This window comes from Anolis carolinensis, chromosome 6, assembly GCF_035594765.1.
Source record: "Anolis carolinensis isolate JA03-04 chromosome 6, rAnoCar3.1.pri, whole genome shotgun sequence".
Taxonomy (NCBI): domain Eukaryota; kingdom Metazoa; phylum Chordata; class Lepidosauria; order Squamata; family Dactyloidae; genus Anolis; species Anolis carolinensis.
In genome coordinates, this window is record NC_085846.1 from 70447846 (window position 1) to 70468091 (window position 20246).

Here is a 20246-nt window from a genome sequence, read left to right on the forward strand (position 1 = left end):
TCAGAGAAGACTAAAGACCTTGTAAAATTACAGCTCCCATGATTCTATTGCATTGAGCCATGACAGTTAAAGTGGTGTTGAACTGCATTAATTCTAAAGTGTAGATTCACCTAATTTTGCAAACAGGGAAGGAAGAAACGCACAACAACCTGAAACAAAATGTAATCCTGGAGTTATCCGAGGTAAATTTGGTAGTGTATGGAACTTCCTGGTTCCATCTTGGGACTTGCTGCTCTTGAACTGACATATAGATCTTGCAGTTGAGTTGAATTTTAATTTTGAATTTATTTTGGGTTTTGTTTCTATATTAAATTTTCTAAAAGGCACTGCCTCAGATCCGCATTAGTCATTGCCTTTTCTGTTGTTATTATAGTTATTTTATTCATTTATATCACAACTTTTTCTCAAGAATGAGACTCGAGGTGGCTAACAATATATTTATAAACACTACAGATTAAGGACTTTATCACACGGGCCAGGCGAATCGCAATTGCAGCAAGGGAACAGCGTCTTTGTCTTGGAGGGAGATGGTTCAAATGTGTGTCTTCTGCAAAAGGATGCCAATAATGGATTATTTGTGTTTGTAAAAGAAACGCATTCCAGGCTGGGTTGTTGTGTGTTTTCTGGGCTGTATGGCCATGTTCCAGAAGTATTCTCTCCTGACATTTCGCCCACATCTATCATATAGCTCATAACCTCTGAGGATGTCTGCCATAGATGTGGGCAAACGTCAGGAGAGAATATTTCTGGAACATGGCCATACAGCCCGGAAAATACACAACAACCCTGTGATCCCAGCCATGAAAGCCTTTGACAACAGCAGGAAAGGAATAGGCCCGGGCTGTGGTGCAGGCTGGTGAGCAGCTAGCTGCAGACAGCTGCAACAAATCACTCTGACCAAGAGGTCATGAGTTCGAGGCCAGCTCGGAGCCTGCGTTTGTCTCTGTCTTTGTTCTATGTTAAGGCATTGAATGTTTGCCTTATATGTGTAATGTGATCTGCCCTGAATCCCTTTTGGGGTGAGAAGGGCGGAATATAAATACTGTAAATAAATAAATAAATAAATAGCATCATGTGAGAACGCCAATGTGACCAGTCAGTGGTTGCAGTAGAGAAGGAGTTGCCCCTGGGAGTCCTGCCACATCTACCATGTTTCCCCGAAAATAAGACAGTGTCTTATATTAATTTTTGCTCCCAAAGATGCTCTAGGTCTTATTTTCAGGGGACGTCTTATTTTTCCATGAAGAAGAATTCACATTTATTGTTGAACAAAAAATGAACATTTATTATATACTGTACAGTAATTGTCCTCACAAACCAGACAAACTGTGAATCCTATCAAGAATTTATTGTTACTGCCATTATTTCCATGTACAACTCTCTATGGTACGTACATTTACCGATCCTGCAAGCTCTGGTGTTCTGTTCAGCGGGCATGCTTCCAAACAAAAACTTTGCTAGGTCTTACTTTTGGGGGAGGCCTTATATTTAGCAATTCAGCAAAACCTCTACTAGGTCTTATTTTCTGGGGATGTCTTATTTTAGGGGAAACAGGGTAGGTCAAAAGCAATGGATACAGAAGTCTTGGGTGCCTCCCTGTGCAATATCTCCAAAAGTGCTTGTTGGGCATCACTGGGAGTTATACCAGTATAATCCACTAACGGATTTCTAAACACAGTATCCAAAAGAAGCTATTTTCCCCATGTTTCATTAAGGAGGCTGTTATGGCCAGGAGGAGCATACCTTCTCTTGCTCTCTAACCAGAGTTTACAAGGAAGTTATGTTAGGCAAAGGTTGTGTTTGTTGAGCACATACTCAGCTACTGCTGCTATATAACCACATGCAAACATCCTGACCCCAAATTGGTAATGGGAAAGCACTGGCAGGTGCCTCAACGGCAGACCAAGATGAGGATGAAACGATCCTTTTATCAAGGCTTCATGTTTTACCTGCAGTGGCACAAGATACCTGGAAGATCTGTGCAGAGCTGAATATTTCCTTTATCTGCATTGGCTTTAAGAACTAGAGCAGTGGTTCTCAACCTTCCCAATGTCCTTAATACAGTTCCTCATGTTATGGTGACTCCCAGCCATAACATTATTTTGTTGCTACTTCATAACTGTCATTTTGCTATTATTATGAATTGTAATGTACTTATCTGATTTGCAGGATGTATTTTCATTCACTGGACCAAATTAGGCATAAATATCTGATACACCCAAATTTGAATACTGGTGGGGTTGGCAGGGGGATTGATTTCGTCATTTGGGAGTTGTAGTTGCTGGAATTTATAGTTCACCTACAATCAAAGAGCATTCTGAACTCCACCAATGATGGAATTGAACCAAACTTGGCACACAGAACTCCCATGACCAACAGAAAATACTGGAAGCGTTTGGTAGGAATTGACCTTGAGTTTTAATTGTAGTTCACCTACATCCAGAGAGCCCAAACTTATTGCAGAGCTATGTTTCCCTACCCCGTAAATGTTATAAATGACTATATTCCTAGGAACTGTTGGTAGTATGCCTCTTCCTTGCCTGCCATAAGCATAAATACTTTGCAAATGTAACCTGCTCTGTTCTCCAACACATACAGAAAGATAAAAAGAAAACTCTGTTTCCTGAAGTTGTTCTGCTGGTTTTCTGTTTTTTTACAGTTTCTTATCCAACTAAACTATGCCAGAATTAGAGATAATGAGAATTGCCCTACAGGAGAAAATGGATGACAATATTCAACCTAAGGCGCTTTTTAAACATCATCATTACTGCAGAAGCAATGATGTGGTAGAGGACACAGTTCAAGACATTTTTTTAAAAGCATAGGAGCGATGAGATCATCTGCTTAAGTGTCAGTAGAAGTGACAGATTCTGCTTGCACTGGAATGTGAGTGAAGTAATAACAAAGTTATCAAGTTTCATAATTGTTGGTAAAAGATTAGTTTGGCTGGATACTTTTTTTACAGTAAGAAGACTAATTTATTTATTTTTTGCATGCAGAACATTTGCATAAATATTAATATAATATTTATTCATTGGTTCACTTAATAATAAGTAATAATAATAATGGCCCGGGCTGTGGCGCAGGCTGGAGAGCAAGCCAGTTGAAACCAGCTGCAATGAATCACTCTGACCAGGAGGTCATGAGTTCGAGGCCCGCTCGGAGCCTATGTTTGTCTTGTCTTTGTTCTATGTTAAAAGGCATTGAATGTTTGCCTATATGTGTAATGTGATCCGCCCTGAGTCCCCTTCGGGGTGAGAAGGGCGGAATATAAATGCTGTAAATAAATAAATAAATAAATAAGTACAATGGTAAAAAAAGAAATTTTGTTTTTAGACATCCAATTTCAGGTGTTGCCTAATGTTACCTTATATGTGTTCATTGAGCATGTGGCTTCGTAGGTCCATTACATTTTTATAATATTTTTTAATTACATTTCTATTTATTTTGTTGCAAAAAACAATTTCTACAATTCTTCTCCCTTCTCCCGTTTTGTTCCCCATCTCCGGAGTCCTTCTTTTTTTCTGATCCCACCAGAACCTCATTTCTTCTGGTAGGGGTTGGTTCCCATCTCCTTCCTTTAATGTTTCTTCAATATTTTTTTTCATATACTTTCAAGATCATTATTGTTCCTTAGGCATTTTTTTTTAACATTTAGATTAACTGTTAATTGATTATTTATTGTTCAGAGGAAGAATTGTTTGAGGCTACAGACAATGCAGTCCCTGTTGCCTGTTTTTGGTCAAAAGATATTTAGCTGCTTGTGCTCCTTCCATTTTTATCAATTTTATACTAATTTATACAATGCTTTCGATACAAAAGGAGCCCCGGTGGCGAAGTGCGTTAAAGCGCTGAGCTGCTGAACTTGCAGACCGAAAGGTCCCAGGTTCAAATCCCGGGAGTGGCTTGAGCACCCGCTGTTAGCTCCAGCTCCTGCCAAGCTAGCAGTTCGAAAACATGCAAATGTGAGTAGATCAATAGGTACCGCTCTGGCGGGAAGGTAAGGGCGCTCCATGCAGTCATGCCGGCCACATGACCTTTCATGGACTTAACGTCAGGGGAAACCTTTACCTTTACCTTTGATACAAAATAAATAAATGTATTGCTAATCTCCAAATTTCCTTATACCATTATTCTATTTTAATTTCCACTTCTCCTTTCCAATTTTTTGCTATTAATAGCCTTGCAGCCATTAACATCGTTATCAAATTCTTTTCATTTTCTTTCCATTCATCTGTATTATAAATAGATAGCAATATAATCACCGGGTTTATATTAATTTTTTTCTTCATAATACTTTCTATCTCTACTATAACTTTCCCTCAAAACCTCTGTACATATTTACATTGCCACCACATATGATTATGCGTTCCCCTTTCTTGGCAACCCCTCCAACATTTTTCTGCACAGTTCTTGTCCATATTGTGTATCTTTGTCGGAATCAAATACCATTTCCATACCATCTTGCATTTAAGTTTGAATGGTAATATTTATTAGCACAATTATTTAGATTTCTCAATTAAAAACCTCAGCACTGGATTTTACTTCATGGAAGATCTTTTGTTAAAGCATCCTGTGCTTTACAAGTTGAAATCATGAGAGTCAGAAGTAAGCACCACAAAGTTTAATGTAACTTACTTGTAGCAGAGCAAATCTAGATGTACATTACAAATGTGTCCCAAAATGATATGGAAGCATTATAAGCCCCAGTTATGTTTATGCAGTTTGCCCGGTCATATATAACCTCCAACATTTCACAAATGAAAACTGGGATATGTGTGGCCAGGCAACATCAGAGGTTGGTCAAGACGGCCAAAGGTATTAATGAGAAAGCAGAGTCAAGAGTCCCCACTGGGGAGATATGGTGGGATACAAATAAAGTTTATTATTATTATTATTTTATTATGACACAGCAAACAAGATAGATATGCTGGATTTCGTTTCACAAAATCACAAGTCGAACACTTCCCAAGTGTCTAGGACTATGTGATGTATTTTCGGATGATGCGCGCAGATCCCAGTAGGGTGGCCTTTTGCAGTTGGCAGATCGTAATTTTGTCAATGTCTATTGTTTCCAAATGCCGGCTGAGATCTTTTGGCACGGCACCCAATGTGCCCATCACCACCGGGACCACCTGCACTGGTTTCTACCAGAGTCTTTGAAGTTCAATCTTGAGGTCCTGATAGCGGCTGAGTTTTTCCTGTTCTTTTTCGTCAATGCGACTGTCACCTGAGATGGCAACAAGAATGATCCAAACCTTTTTCTTTTCCACAACTGTCATGTCTGGTGGGTTGTGTTCCAGAACTTTGTCAGTCTGGATTCGGAAGTCCCACAGTATCTTTGCGTGCTCATTTTCCAATACTTTTGCAGGTTTGTGATCCCACCAGTTCTTTGCTGCTGGGAGGTGGTACTTGAGGCATAAGTTCCAATGAATCATTTGGGCCACATAGTTGTGCCTCTGTTTGTAGTCTGTCTGTGCGAATTTCTTACAGCGGCTGAAGATATGATCAATGGTTTCCTCGCTTTCCTTGCACAGTCTGCATTTTGGGTCATCAGCTGATTTTTCGATCTTGGCCGTAATTGCATTTGTTCTGATGGCTTGCTCCTGGGCTGCAAGGATCAGGCCTTCTGTCTCCTTCTTCAGGGTCCCATTCGTGAGCCATAGCCAGGTCTTCTCCTTATCAGCTTTTCCTTCAATTTTGTCAAGGAACTTTCCATGTAATGTTTTGTTGTGCCAGCTGTCAACTCTAGTTTGTAGTGTGGTTTTCTTGTACTGTTTTTTTGTCTGCTGTGTTTTGAGGAGTTTCTGATTTTTGACTTCAATCAAAGCAGGTTCTTCCCTTTGCTTTACATATTCTGCCAGGGCATGTTCTTCTTCTTTGACTGTTTGTTTTACTTGTAAGAGTCCTCTGCCCCCTGATCTTCTAGGCAGATATAGCCGGTCAACATCACTGTGGGAGTGCAGTGCGTGATGAATGGTCATGAGTTTTCTTGTTTTTCTGTCCAAATTGTCCAGTTCCACCTGTGTCCAGTTTATGATGCCAGGAGTATATCTTATGACAGGTATGGCCCAGGTGTTTATGACCTTGATAGTGTTGCCTCCATTGAGCTTGCTTTTGAGAATTTTTCTGACCCTTTGTGTGTATTCTTTGCTGACCACAGTTTTCACATGTTTGATGTTGTCTAGCTGTAATATGCCCAGATATTTATAGGCCTCTGGCTGGTGACACATTATTATTATTATTATTATTATTATTATTATTATTATTATTATTATTATTATTATTATTATTATTATTATACGAGAGACTGCAGTGGTTTGCTTTTGCCCAAACCTATTGGGAAGAGCAAGATTCAAATACATCCACTCCTTTCCCTCTTAGTGAGTTAATGGAGTGTAAAGTACATTTGCACTTTGAGCTAAGTTTCCTCCAAGGAAGAGAAAAAGAGGAAAAGAGGGAAGAAGAGAAAGAAACTGAAACATTTAAAAAGTAAGATAAAAGAGGAGTAATCAGGATAGTCTCTCTCAAATTAGGACAGTTGCATAGTCCACTCTATAAACATAGTTTTTGGCACTCATATTTTTACATGAGGCAAAGGTAAAGGTTTCCCCTTGAAATTAGGTGTAGTCGAGTCCGACTCCGGGGAGTGGTGCTCATCTCCATTTCTAAGCCGAAGAGCCGGTGTTGTCCGTAGACACCTCCAAGGTCATGTCTGCGTGGAGTGCTGTTACCTTCCTGTCAAAGCAGTACCTATTGATCTACTCACATTTGCATATTTTCGAACTGCTAGGTTGGCAGAAGCTGGGGCTAACAGCGGAAGCTCATCCCACTCCCCAGATTTGAACTGGTGTTCTTTTGGTCAGCAAGTTCAGCAGCTCAGTGGTTTAACCTGCTGCAAAAATTTTGCATAATTTTACAAAACCACACCCTATAAACTTTATTTTGAAATTATAACCAATGCATGATTGGTTAGTTGGTTTCAGATCTCTGTAGATATTTTCAATAGGAGTGTTTGCCCCCTCTGGTGCGGGAGGAATGCATATGGATATTTTTCTGATGGGCATGGCTTTGGACAGTATTCTAGTGAGCGCTTGCATTTTATAACATATTGCTGCACTGTTTCTTGCTGTGGTTTCTTTTAATACATATTCCCGAACTTTTCAATAAACAGGATAAAAGAGGTTGTTTCCATGGCAATCAGGTGAGCCTTGTCACAGCTCCTATAAGGAATTGTTTGTGGAAATCTCCACTCCTTGGCAATATGCCTGTTAGGAATAAAGCAGATATAAGCCCCCTGAGTTGCGTGCATTGTGGGAAGGTATCCTCCGTGCTTTTGTAATCTCTAGTAATGCACTGCATGGCACTCTCTTTGAAGAATCAAGCCTTTTGCTTAACTCTCCTGCCAAACACAATTCTTCAACAGACGTACTTGCATATATATGTATTTATTCAGCCATACCTCACCTGGAGCCTCTCAGATGGGTTGGATTCTAGCTCATGTTGTGTCTGGACAGCGAGGCCAAACTGGGGCTGATAGGAATGTTTGTTCAGCACTATCTGGCAGGCACAAGTTCCTTAACTCTGATTTAACAGCTGGTCTGTCCTAAAGGTAAAGGTTTTCCCTTGACATTAAGTCTAGTCGTATCCTACTCTGGGGGTTGGTGCGCATCTCCATTTCCAAATCGAAGAGCCGGCGTTGTCTGTAGACACCTCCAAGGTCATGTGGCTGGCATGACTGCATGGAGTGACTACAAAGACAAGTATCCACTATTACAGTAATACAGAAATCATTAAACCTAAATTTAGTTCAATACATCAATATGAAAACAGATACAAAAGGCGTTGTTAAACAATCAAACAAAGGACTGTTACATTCACAGTAGAAACAATATTTTTCTCTTGAAGGATGAATTTTCTCCTCTTCTCATCTTCTATATATATAAAAGAGTGATGGCATCAGGGCAGCGGACAAAACAACAAAACTACAGGCCCCCCAACCTCGAAATTTGACAACACAACCCATCATTCACGGCTCTAGGTTGATACAACAAAAAGGAAAAGAAAAATAAAGTCCTAATTACAGGGAGAGGAATAATAGTTTTTATTCAATTGCTGCCAGTTTGAAGGCTAAGCTCCGCCCACTTGGTCTCCTAGCAACCCACTCAGCCCAGGGGACAGGCACAGTTAGGCCTCACTTAAGCCTCTTCCACAGATTATCAGATTTTAACTGGATTATATGGCAATGTAGACTCAAGGCCCTTCCACACAGCTATATAACCTATTTAGAATCTTATATTATCTGCTTTGAACTGGATTATCTTGATTCCACATTGCCATATAATCCACTTCAGTGTGCATACTAAACATAAAGACAACCATAAAGCAGACATTCAATACCACCACTACCTCAACAATTTCTCACCAACACCACAGCAACGCATGGCCGGGCACAGCTAGTAAAAAATAAATGTTCTTTTGTTCTTTGATTGTTCCACATACACAAATTGAGTCCTCTTCTTATATATAATGATTGTTCTTGTTTCTTTATTATGGATAGTAGACTGCAAAACCACAACTGGTTTCAACTCAAAAGAGTCTTCATCAGGTGGACTGTAGTCCTTTTTTTCAGTTTTTTTTTTTTGAGTTTTTAAAATGTGGATCCTATAGGGAACATATATAGTGGCTACCAGCTATTTACAATACATATAGTTACATGAGACATACACTATACACAACAAAGATAATGTAAAAGTCATACTCACAGAAAGATCTAAGTTTTAAACACGCATACTCTGCAAACAGTTTGATTCCAATGCGAGTATGAAGCTGAGTAACTAATTTCACTCTTAAATGGCAAGCACAATGGTCAGGTGGTTGTAAAGTAATGTAATTGCTGTTACTCCAGAGTCACATTTAAAGAAAGACTATCAATCTTTACAAGAAACAATCATAAAAGTTGGTATTGTTCAACCCCTTCGGATGTTCCGTTTGGAGTGTGAAAATCCAAAAAGATTCACGCTGTAGGAGCTTCGTCTGGAAATCTATGCCTTTGGAGGGTGTGACAACTTCTAGAACCTGGACCCGAAGTGATTCAGGATTGTGTTTTAGATCTTCAAAAAGATCTTATAAAAATTGAATCAGTGGAATGTTTCCTGATCTTACTTTTGTGTTCTATAATATGGACTTTGACTTCCCTGCTCGTTTGGCCTATATACATTAGGGAGCAGGGGCATGTGATGGCATAAATTACCCCCTCAGTGGAGCAAGTAGCGAAGTGGTTTATTTTATGACTGCATGGAGTGCCGTTACCTTCCTGCTGGAGCAGTACCTATTGATCTACTCACATTTGCGTGTTTTCAAACTGCTAGGTTGACAGAAGCTGGGGCTAAGAGCGAGAGCTCATTTTGCTCCCCAGATTCAAATTGCTGACCTTTTGGTCTGCCCTATCTTTTACAAATATTTAGCTTGGTTTCCTATAACTGTAAATACCCAGTGTTTCCCTTAATAACCATGCAGCAATCCAAATTTATAATGTGGTGAATTACAGCTAGGGCTCCCATGCTGAGGGTGATGAATGGTATAACTCATTTCGTGGCAGCTCCTAAATGGATTAGTCATATTTGAAAATAATAATAATATAATAATAAAACTTTATTTATACCCTGCCACCATCTCCCCGCGGGGACTCAAGACGGCTTACATGGGGCAGAGTCCCAAACAACATAAGGACAAAATAAACAGCAACATAATACAAATCACAATATAAAAAGATAAAATAGTAATACAATATGAAACAAGAGTGTTATAACAGTTAAAGCCAATCAATTAAAACAACAATACAAGTATAAAAATTTGCATTTAAAACACATAAATGGTAAGGCCATAATAAATACATGATAGATTATTAAAAACCATCTGGGGCTGATTAGTTAATGATTGTCTTACCAAAGGCCTGCCAAAAATATTGTTATTGTTGTTGTATCCCCTCAAGAAAGTTCTGATTTATGGTGAATTTAAGGCAACCCTATCACAAGGTTTCATTGGAAAATTTTGTTCAGAGGGAGTTTGCCCTTGTTTTCCTCGGAGGCTGAGTGGATTGCCATGGGATTCGAACCCTGGTCTCCTAGAGCATTATCCCACACAGTCCCATCCCCCCCCATCCCACTAATTTCTTAACACTTCTAAAACAGTTTCCTGAAGAAGCATCATGGAGCCCATCAAACAATGTAAACAGTTCCACCAGGGAACTCTTTTAAAACTGTTATGAAATTTTGGGGGGGTGGGGGGGGGGTGGGATGATACGGGGAGAAATCATCTTCTGAGCTCATGATCTGAGTGGAAATGGGAGAAAGCGGGAAATATGTAGGATGGGATCTGTCAAATTTGCTAATGTTGAATTGCTTTGGTGACGTGGAGTAGAGTTATGCATAGATCCCATTTCCTTCAGTACCTGTGTGTTGTAGCTCAGCTGTCAGGATCTGGCCATCCACAGGAAACGGAGTTTGACTCAGATTCTGATTCGGATTTTGGGCCTCTCCAGGACTTGGATCAAAGCCCAATGGCTTTGCAGGTGCCCGAAGTTGTGCTTCCAGAAGAACCACTAATTGGGGAACATTCCGATGTTCAGTCAAGGTTGGGTTAGCCAGATGGTGGTGTTGCAGAGGAGGATGTGACTTTTGATCAGAGACAATCTTTTGCAGAGGATAGGAGTAGAAGGGAGGGTGTGAGAAGAAACTGGCACTTGGCTCTCAAGCGCACTAATGAGTAACTTTCCCATGTGAAGTTGTAAGTGTCCTGATTCTCACTGCCTTGTAGCCTTGAGAACTCCTTAAAGGTGCCTTGTTCCTTGTTCTCGTTGCGGTGTCAACATTGCCATCCTTGGGAGAAGAATCTCCATTCCAGTCTCTTGCTCCTTGCTTCGTTTCCGTGCCGGTTCCAGGAACTCCAGGTGGAGTTCATGCCTTGTGACTCTTGAGTATACCTTGCCTTGTTAACCTCGTTTCCGCTACTCCTTAGTGGATGTTTTCCATGTGGATTACAGTTGGTGGATTTACCACGCCTTGTTCCTGATCCTTGCAACCTCTGGCTGTTTACTGACTTTCACTTCTTGGTGGAACTATCAAGTTTTGTTTGTGGATTACAACTTTGAAAGATTTTGTTGGACTAACTATTGAACAGTTGCGGACTTTATATTATGGACTATTCACTTTACTGACTTTTTACACTATTTGCATATATATATATATATATATATATATATATATATATATATATATCCTTCAGTAAACTGCTTTGCTTATGATTGTGGCTCTAGTGTGGTTTTCAAAGTGCTCTCGCAGCCTTGGAGTGCAACACTGTGGCACATCCGGCTCCTCCAGGACCTTTGGGAGCAAGTAACTGGAAGGCCCTCCCCCCAGTACGAAAACCCGCTTGACATGAAAGCAAGCAGGAGCTGATCACCGGCTCCTCCTCTGCTTTTGTGAGCACATGGTGCTCCTCACGTGGTGCTTGGAGAACTGCCACATGCTCTTTCCCTCAAAGCCCTGCCTGTTGGGCCAATTGGAGGAGGAGGTGAATGCCGTAATTTGACGCTCATGCAACCTGAGTCTATTTAATGGGGTGACCACCTCCATTCGCTCACTTGCGTCAGTTGCGCCTCGCCTGCAGCTGCCTGCCTATATCTCACTCGCCACCGTTCTCTTCTGCTGCTAAAATTAGAACCATTGCCGATAAATGTTTATTGTTCTGGTTTGGCATGTGCTGGATTTTACATGTTCCTGTTTAATTCAAATTCTATACCCATTGATGGATATCTGATAAGATACGCATGCCAAAGGGTTGCCACTGTGCAGGACTGACTCAGACCTGAGGTTTCTGAACTAAAAACCTGAGACCCAGGTTCAGCCCCTGGTGATTTTATGTTTTCTTCATGAAGTATCAACCACATTTGTTATTTCTTGCTCTTTGTTTGAAAATCATATCAGAAATCTTAGTTAAATGAGCTGTTGCCAGATCAAAATGAAATGAGGGGATTGTTCCTTCTGCTAAGAGAGATGATGGCATAAGGAATAGAAAAACCAAGCCTACTTGATTCTAACCAGAAGATGGGCTCAGAGCAGAGGATGAATTCTGCTGTTAAAAACAACTGGGAGGGAAGGGGGAAGCTAAATGCACAGACTCTTGGAAAGTCTATGCAAGTTGTAGTGACAAATGAATTATGCCCTTCAAATTGTAGCAAACTGTATTGGAAATTTGCATGCAGCTCTTTCCTCTTTCATGGAGCTGAGCTCAGATGAGAAATTAGTCTCATCTTCTACCTGGAAAAGACTTATGGCAAACAAAGTCAGGGCTGAACTCAGAGATCTGGCAACCCTGAAGTCAGATGGGAAGACAACTAAAATAATAGGTAAAGGAGAAAAATCCAGGTAAGTATCTAGTCTGTCCCAAACTCACATGGAAGCATTATGGCCCTCAAGAGACCCATATGTTATCGAGCTAGATTTTGGTTCGGGATTCCCTTTCTTAAAGGGAATCCTCGCTCCTTTCCTGCGCTCTGGGTCCGAGGATCCTGGCAAGGGGGGGAGCCGCTACAAATCAAGGTTTAGCCAGAAATTCTCACCATCAGACGTGAAGAAAGATACACCGAGTTGTTTTATTCAGTTCAGTTGAAAAGGATGACAGCCTGCGATCGTTTGTCAAGGAGTTATATCATGCAATACATATCAACAACTTTTATAATACAGAAAATGTGGGCACGACTTGAATTTTGCGCTATTCATTTCTCCGCCTCCCTGCACGCTGATTGGTCCTTGAGACGGTGGCGGGAACCCTCGTCCAATCAGGGGGCTCCCTACGCCTTGGTGTTCCCTACCAATCAGGGATGAGGAGGCGGACCTAACTAGGAACAATGGATTTGCCAGGGATTAACAAGGGATTATGATTGAGTCATTGGGTAAATGTCCAGAAGGAGTTTCTAAACTGCTTCTTGGGGTGCAAATATACATATTTGTCTGGCAAGCTTTGCCAGTTTTTGATGAGTCAAGATGGATCGGATGAGCTGTATTTGTTTTTGAAAAGAGTCCAGTTCATGTTGACAGTCAGGAAGATCGCGTTTTGATTGTCCCTATTGTTAAGTGGTCCCAGAACCAGATGGCTGTCTTCCCATTAGGCGGCCCTGCTCCGATGCCTAATGGGAGGAAGACCTAATCTTTTGTCCAAGAAAGGGGAATCTGACAGTTTCCTGGTGTGAGGAATTTTCTCCCTCTGGGGTGTGTTGCAACTTGTCCATTTGATTCCTAGGTCAGGTCTCGGTCATTCTTTAATATAACACATATTTCATAGGGATAAACGAAAAAGGGAGCATGCCGGGTACTTCGATCACATATATGAACATATTTCATCTTAGTTTCCCAATCCCGGACCCCAAGCTTTCATGATATGGAATTCATAAAATAAAAGTTCAAAAGGAGTTGAGTCTGTGACAATCTGGGTGAAGCAGCCCCACTGGGTCAAAGGGTCAGCGGGAGGGGGGCACTCCAGGGATGAAGGTAGTTCATGGATGGAAGGCAAGGAGCTCTGAGTAGTCCCAGCACATAGTTCGAACTTCAGAAGATCTGTCCTTGCAGAGAAAATCGCACCGCAATGCAAGGGAACTCCATTTTTGACATTTGACAGCTTTTGACAATCAGCTGATTTGGTTCCGAAAACTGTATTAATTTGAGAATGGGTGGTGTCCTTCTGATGGGGAAGCATTTTGAGTTAGGGATATGAAAATTGGTCATGCTGGGGGTCAAAATGGGGGAGATATGACCGGAAGTTGAGGCTGGGGGTAGCCCGCAGCTCCGCGGCTCGCCCAGCGAGGGGGAAAAGGAAGGGAGGGCAGAGCTGCGAGAGGGAATTCAAGCTTTCATGCAAGAGAGGATACAAAATAGCTTTTATTAGAAGTCGTTACATAGTCAAAAGCTTGGAAAGCACAGAGAGGGAGCAAAAGATACATTTTAAGTTGCTGCTGGGGCATGCTTGTACGGCTGAATTGATCTCAGCATGGCTCCTTCTGATCTGCGGAACTCACTGCTGCAGGTCAGATTAAACTACACGCAGATGGTCACCTGGGTTCGACCACACATAGAACTTAAACCTCCCACTTCCATATTTGAACATTTCAACCATATCCCTAAATGCCACCTCTGTAAACACGGTCTCGTTTTTTTATTCCACAGATCCATCGAACATGTTATAGGATGAGGTGGAACAGATCTCCGGTAGCTGGCTGCTTCTTCTTGCTCGCCTTATCTGTGATCACTCTTACTAGCTTCTCTCCAGCATCCCTGAACAGTTACAAGAAGTCTAATGCCCAGTTTATACCTAGGGATGAGCCACATGGGAGAGCTACCCGTTCCAAGCGTATATGGATAAACTCTACCTCCGCCAATGCCCAACAGGTATGGCGCTTTAGCGAGAGACAATGGGCAAACCCACTGGGAAGACAAACTCCATCAAATTCTGTCTGCAAACAAAAGAAGAAGCCAAACAACCAGGGTGGGATGAATCACAGAGAACTACAAGGAAGGAAGAATACTGGGCAGCTCAGGAAATATAACATTCCATCTCAAAGCTCTGAACATAGCCAAATATTCCAACAAAAAGACTACCCATCCAGAGCTAACTACAAAAAGAAAAGAGAATTTGGGGGTTTTAATATAAAAAGTGCCAAGGAAGATAAAAGTTTCCCCCCTCACTGGAGAACTGGGAAGGAAGTGGATTGGAAACCACAGAGTCCTGTGGTCTTCCCCTCTTCTCCTTTGAGAGATGGAAAGCTTGGATCTCTTCTGTTGCTTCGGAATACATCCGCAGGCCAGCTGACTGTACCACAGGAGCAATGTAAAACAGATGTGCAGACAGCTGGCGCTGAACACCAACCCTCAGATTTGATCAAAGCTGTTATCTCAGGCAAGCAGCCTCTCCGGAGCATGACAGGCGCTTGGGGACGGATGGATAAATCTCACTCTCGGAGTCCACAAAGCACTCCAGTTTGGGTCAGAGATACAGAAGGGCTGCAGAAATCAGCATGGTGCAAAAAGCTTCAAGACTACGACCACCTTGGAAAACAAGAGGGCGGACTGAGGTTTCATGAGAAAACGCTTCCGTGGTTTACTCTGGATGATGTGCGCAAAATGATGTTTCTGACCAATGGTACAGTGGTAAGCAAAGACAGAATCCCTGCTCATGGACAAATACTCAGAGTTGCCATTTCATCCAACCAAGATACCAACTCGCATGACTCCAAAAATCCCTGTTTGGAAGGGCTCTGTGGTTTAATTAAAAGGCCCACTGACCTCTATGAGGTTCTGGCTTTTCACTTGGACAGAGTTTTAGGGTTACATCGGAGCCTGCCTGTGGTGGCCAGGAAATTCAACAGCCCCTTGCTACCTTACAAGTACACCAACGGTGCCCCTCGACCCATTGTGTGGTGGGTATCTGACCTGCAACACTTGAATGATTCCAATAATGACCAGAACTCCTTTGCTCTAGGATGGGAACAGTATCAGGTGCTACTGAAGCAACGATGTGGCATGGAAGGTTCCAGAACGTCTCTTGGGAAACCTCCGTGTTTGACTGTCCTCCATCCAGAATGGGCCAAACTGGCACTCTTTGATTTTCTTCTCCAGGTAGACATGGTGGTAGAGCAACATTATTCTTTCTTTTCCTAAAAGTGGAGTGGCTGAAATCATGCTAACAAGAAGAAGTGACAAAACTGTGAACACTGATGTATACAAATTTGATCTTATACAACTCAAATTAAGCCAAGGATATACTTCTATTATTTAGTAGAATTTAAAAATGGTGGTTGTTTTGGTATTTAATCAGGGAACAGTCGCACACCTTGTGATTGTGTTATACAGTGTTCCCTCACTTATCGTGGGGGTTATGTTCCAGGACCGCCCGCAATAAGTGAAAATCCGTGAAGTAGGGACACTATATCTATATATATAAAAGGATAAAGTTGCGGGCGCAGTGACTATAACAACAAAACTAAACATCCCAGAAATACGAAATTTGGCAACACAATGCAAAAGGCTTGCCTCCAGGTTACAACAACACAACCACACCACAAAACCACAATCCAGACCCACAACACTCACAACAACTCATCATGCGATAACAACACAACTAAACGCCCCAGAAATACAAAACTTGGCAACACAATGCAAAAGCCTTGCCTCCCAGTTGTAACAACACAACCACACCACAAAACCACACAGGACCCACAAAACTCACAACAACGCATCGTGACTATAACAACACAACTAAACGCCCCAGAAATACAAAACTTGGCAACACAACACAAAAGCCTTCCCTCCAGGTTGTAACAACACAACCACACCACAAAACCACAATCCGGACCCATAAAACTCACAACAATGCACTGTGACTATAACAACACAACTAAACGTCCCAGAAATATAAAACTTGACAACACAACGCAAAAACCTTGCCTCCCGGTTGTAACAACACAACCACACCACAAAACCACAATCCGGACCCACAAAACTCACAACAATGCATTGTGACTATAACAACACAACTAAACGCCCCAGAAATACGAAACTTGGCACACAACTAAACGTCCCAGAAATACAAAACTTGACAACACAACACAAAAGCCTTTTCTCCCGATTGTAACAACACAACTACACCACAAAACCACAATCCGGACCCACAAAACTCACAACAACGCATCGTGACTATAACACAACAAAACGCCCCAGAAATACAAAATTTGACAACACAACGCAAAAGCCTTGCCTCCCAGTTGTAAGAACACAACCACAACACAAAACCACAATCCGGACCCACAAAACTCACAACAACGCATCATGACTATAACAACACAACTAAACGCCCCAGAAATACGAAACTTGGCACACAACTAAACGACCCAGAAATACAAAACTTGGCAACACAACACAAAAGCCTTGCCTCTCGGTTGTAACAACACAACCACACCACAAAACCAGAATCCGGACCCACAAAACTCACAACAACGCATTGTGACTATAACAAATACAACATTTTACAACACAACTCATCCACCTCCCCAATCCCTACATTCACACTTGGCCTCCAAAAAAACAATTACAATAATAACAATGACAACAACAACAACAATAAGAATCAACACCATCACAGGCAAGAAACAGCCAGGCACTGAGGCTGAGAGGCCAGTCAGTGCTACACTGGGCCTCCAAAAAACAATACAGTAGCATCTAACTTATCTAGCCTTCATGACCACTACAACAACAACAATAATAAACACCTACACAGGCAAAACAAAAAAAAACTATTGTACCACAATAAGATGTAAACCGCACTCAGCAGAATCAGACATCACGATTAACAACAAACCAAAGACAACAGGGATCTCAAGCAATTATCAATCAACACAAAAATTGAAGAAGGTAACAGACTTCAAATACTACTACTAATGTGAGTATAAAGAAGGGTGGAGGTCACAGCATAAATACAACCTAATGTAGATGGACCAACACCACCAGACTAAGCCACAGCAACGCGTGGCCGGGCACAGCTAGTTTATTATAATATATATACCTTATATTTATTAGTTGGGCCCCTGGTGGTGGTGCAGTGTGTTAAAGCGCTGAGCGGCTGAACCTGCAGACTGAAAGCTCCCAGGTTAAAATCCTGGGAGCGGAATAAGCGCCCGCTGTTAGCCCCAGCTCCTTTCAACCTAGCAGTTCGAAAACATGCAAATGTGAGTAGATCAATAGGTACCGCTCCAGCGGGAAGGTAACGGCGCTCCATGCAGTCATGCCGGCCACATGACCTTGGAGGTGTCTACAGACAACGCCGACTCTTCGGCTTAGAAATGGAGATGAGCACCAACCCCCAGAGTCGGTCATGACTGGACTTAACGTCAGGGGAAACCTTTACCTTTTAATGAGAGTTAAATCACATTGTTGATGGTGGTGGTTGTTATTTATAGAGCACCATCACTGTACATGGCACTTTGCAATTAAAAAAAAAGAACAACCAAACAGTTCTCTGTCTTCAGGCAAGCAACTAATTAAGACAAGACATCAAAAGGGGAAGAGGAAGGGGATGGCAGTGCAGGATATATTGCCTCTTCTTCTTTCCTTCCAAGGCTCCGGTAGTAGCAGTTGGAATGGGGGAGAGCTTTTCAGTCTCTTTCTCTCTCAAATTACATGGTTGTGTAGGAGTTTCTTTTCTTTTGAAAATAGCCTCAATGGCTGCCCCCAAGACCTCTTGAAAGGCACTGCTGAATCTACCATGGTAGCAATGACATAAATGGGGAGGCATTTTTCTTTCATCATCAAATGCAAGTCTCCTGGGAATCAAGATGGATGTGGCTGCTCTGAAGGGATTCTAGGAAGCCTCCTGAAAGTGTTATTAGCCTTGTCAACTAAGTCCATGGGTCATGCGTGGACCTTGTTGCTTCTAGTGAAGCAAGGCACATTGATGACCCATGAATCTTATTGATGAGACTGCTGAGATATCCAGGAGGTGTTTTGGATCATTAAAAACCTTCAAACAATCAATTTCTATCCTGTCTCCTGTGTAGATTATATTTTGATTTGGAAAAAAGAAAGAAAGGAAAAAGGATAACCACCACTGCAGATTTGGTCCTGGACAGTGCTCCAAATAGCATGAGGCAATCGTGTTTTAATTCTCACGGAGATAAACATTGCCAGGGACACTGGATGAATCTACACCAGTGGTTCTCAACCTGGGGTCCTCAGATGTTTTTGGCCTTCAACTCCCAGAAATCCTAACAGCTGGTAAACTGGCTGGGATTTCTGGGAGTTATAGGCCAAAAACATCTGGTTGAAACCCACTGATCTACACTATACAACTCTAGTACTTTGATTCTACTTTAACTGCCATAGATCTAATGCCCCCCAACAGCCCTTATCTGGCAGGAAATCGACCCTGGTCCTACCTTCTCAATCACCTTTAAAAGTCCCATTCCCCAACCCTTTTCGTATCCCCTCTTTTCCAAATGGCTGCAGACTTAGTTCAACATACAAAGGTAGGGGCTGGGCTGTGGCGCAGGCTGGTGAGCAGCCTGATGCAACAAATCACCCTGACCATGAGGTCATGAGTTTGAGGCCAGCCTGTGGCGGGGTGAGCACCCGTCAATTAAAAAATAAAAAATAGCTCCTGCTCGTTGCTGACATAGCGACCCGGAAGATAGTTGCATCTATCAAGTAGGAAATAAGGTACCACTTATAAAAAGTGGGGAGGCAAATTTAACTAATTTACAATGTTGGAATGAGGAAGTGCCATCACAGTGGATGATGAAGCAGCAGGTCCCCCTGTGGCCAGAATCGAACATCCCTTCAGGAGAAGGTTAAATTGCCTCTGCGTCTGTCTCTGTCTCAGTTCTATGTGTATATGGGCATTGAATGTTTCCCCTATATGTATATAATGTGATCCGCCCTGAGCCCCTTCGGGGTGAGAAGGGCGGAATATAAATACTGTAAATAAATAAATAGTTTGAATTTCATTAGCCCAGTAGAAGGGAAAGGAGAAAATAAAGTGGAAGCTTGTCCTGAACACAATACATAATCTCCAGGCATTCTTAGCTTAAAATAGTCATTTGTGTGTTCTTGCTCTATAATTCCTTTTTTGCCTTTTGTTCCTGACTCATCACTCTCTGACGTGGATTGTTTACATCTGTTCCAGATGAAATGTTGGAAGGTTTGGGCTCCATCCTGTGAAATCATGGCATGTATAATTTAACATTTTCTGCCAGAGATGTTTAAAGCTGTAGCTCCAGAGATAGCAGTAGAGAATTTTGACAAAGATTCTGTAAGATGGAGCTGCAGCTTGCTAAAGTGATAATAAACTGCTATGTTGTTGTTTATTCGTTCAGTCGCCTCATAGACCAGCCCACGCCAGAGCTCCCTGTTGGCCGTGGCCACCCCCAGCTCCTTCAAGGTCAAGCCAGTCCCTTCATGGATGCCATCCATCCATCTTGCCCTTGGTCGGCCCCTCTTCCTTTTTCCTTCCATTTTCCCCAACATCATTCTCTTCTCCAAGCTTTCCTGTCTTCTCATGATGTGGCCAAAGTACTTCATCTTTGCCTCTAATATCCTTCCCTCCAATGAGCAGTCGGGCTTTATTTCCTGGAGTATGGACTGGTTTAAGTGCAATTTAGATATACCCACCATGGGAGTTCAAAGGAGAGTCAAGGCAGATTT

The 20246-nt window shown here is 42.0% G+C and overlaps 1 protein-coding gene across 2 annotated transcripts in view; it reads left to right on the plus strand.

The window, feature by feature from the left end:
- The window catches only part of gask1a (golgi associated kinase 1A), a 77616-nt gene that overhangs the window by 39613 nt on the left and 17757 nt on the right, over positions 1 to 20246 (plus strand). For both annotated transcript variants that reach the window (XM_062957481.1, XM_003222198.4), the window contains exon 2: positions 14223 to 15671. In XM_062957481.1, coding sequence (XP_062813551.1) covers positions 14223 to 15671 — 1449 coding nt within the window. The remainder of the gene's footprint in view (positions 1 to 14222; positions 15672 to 20246) is intronic.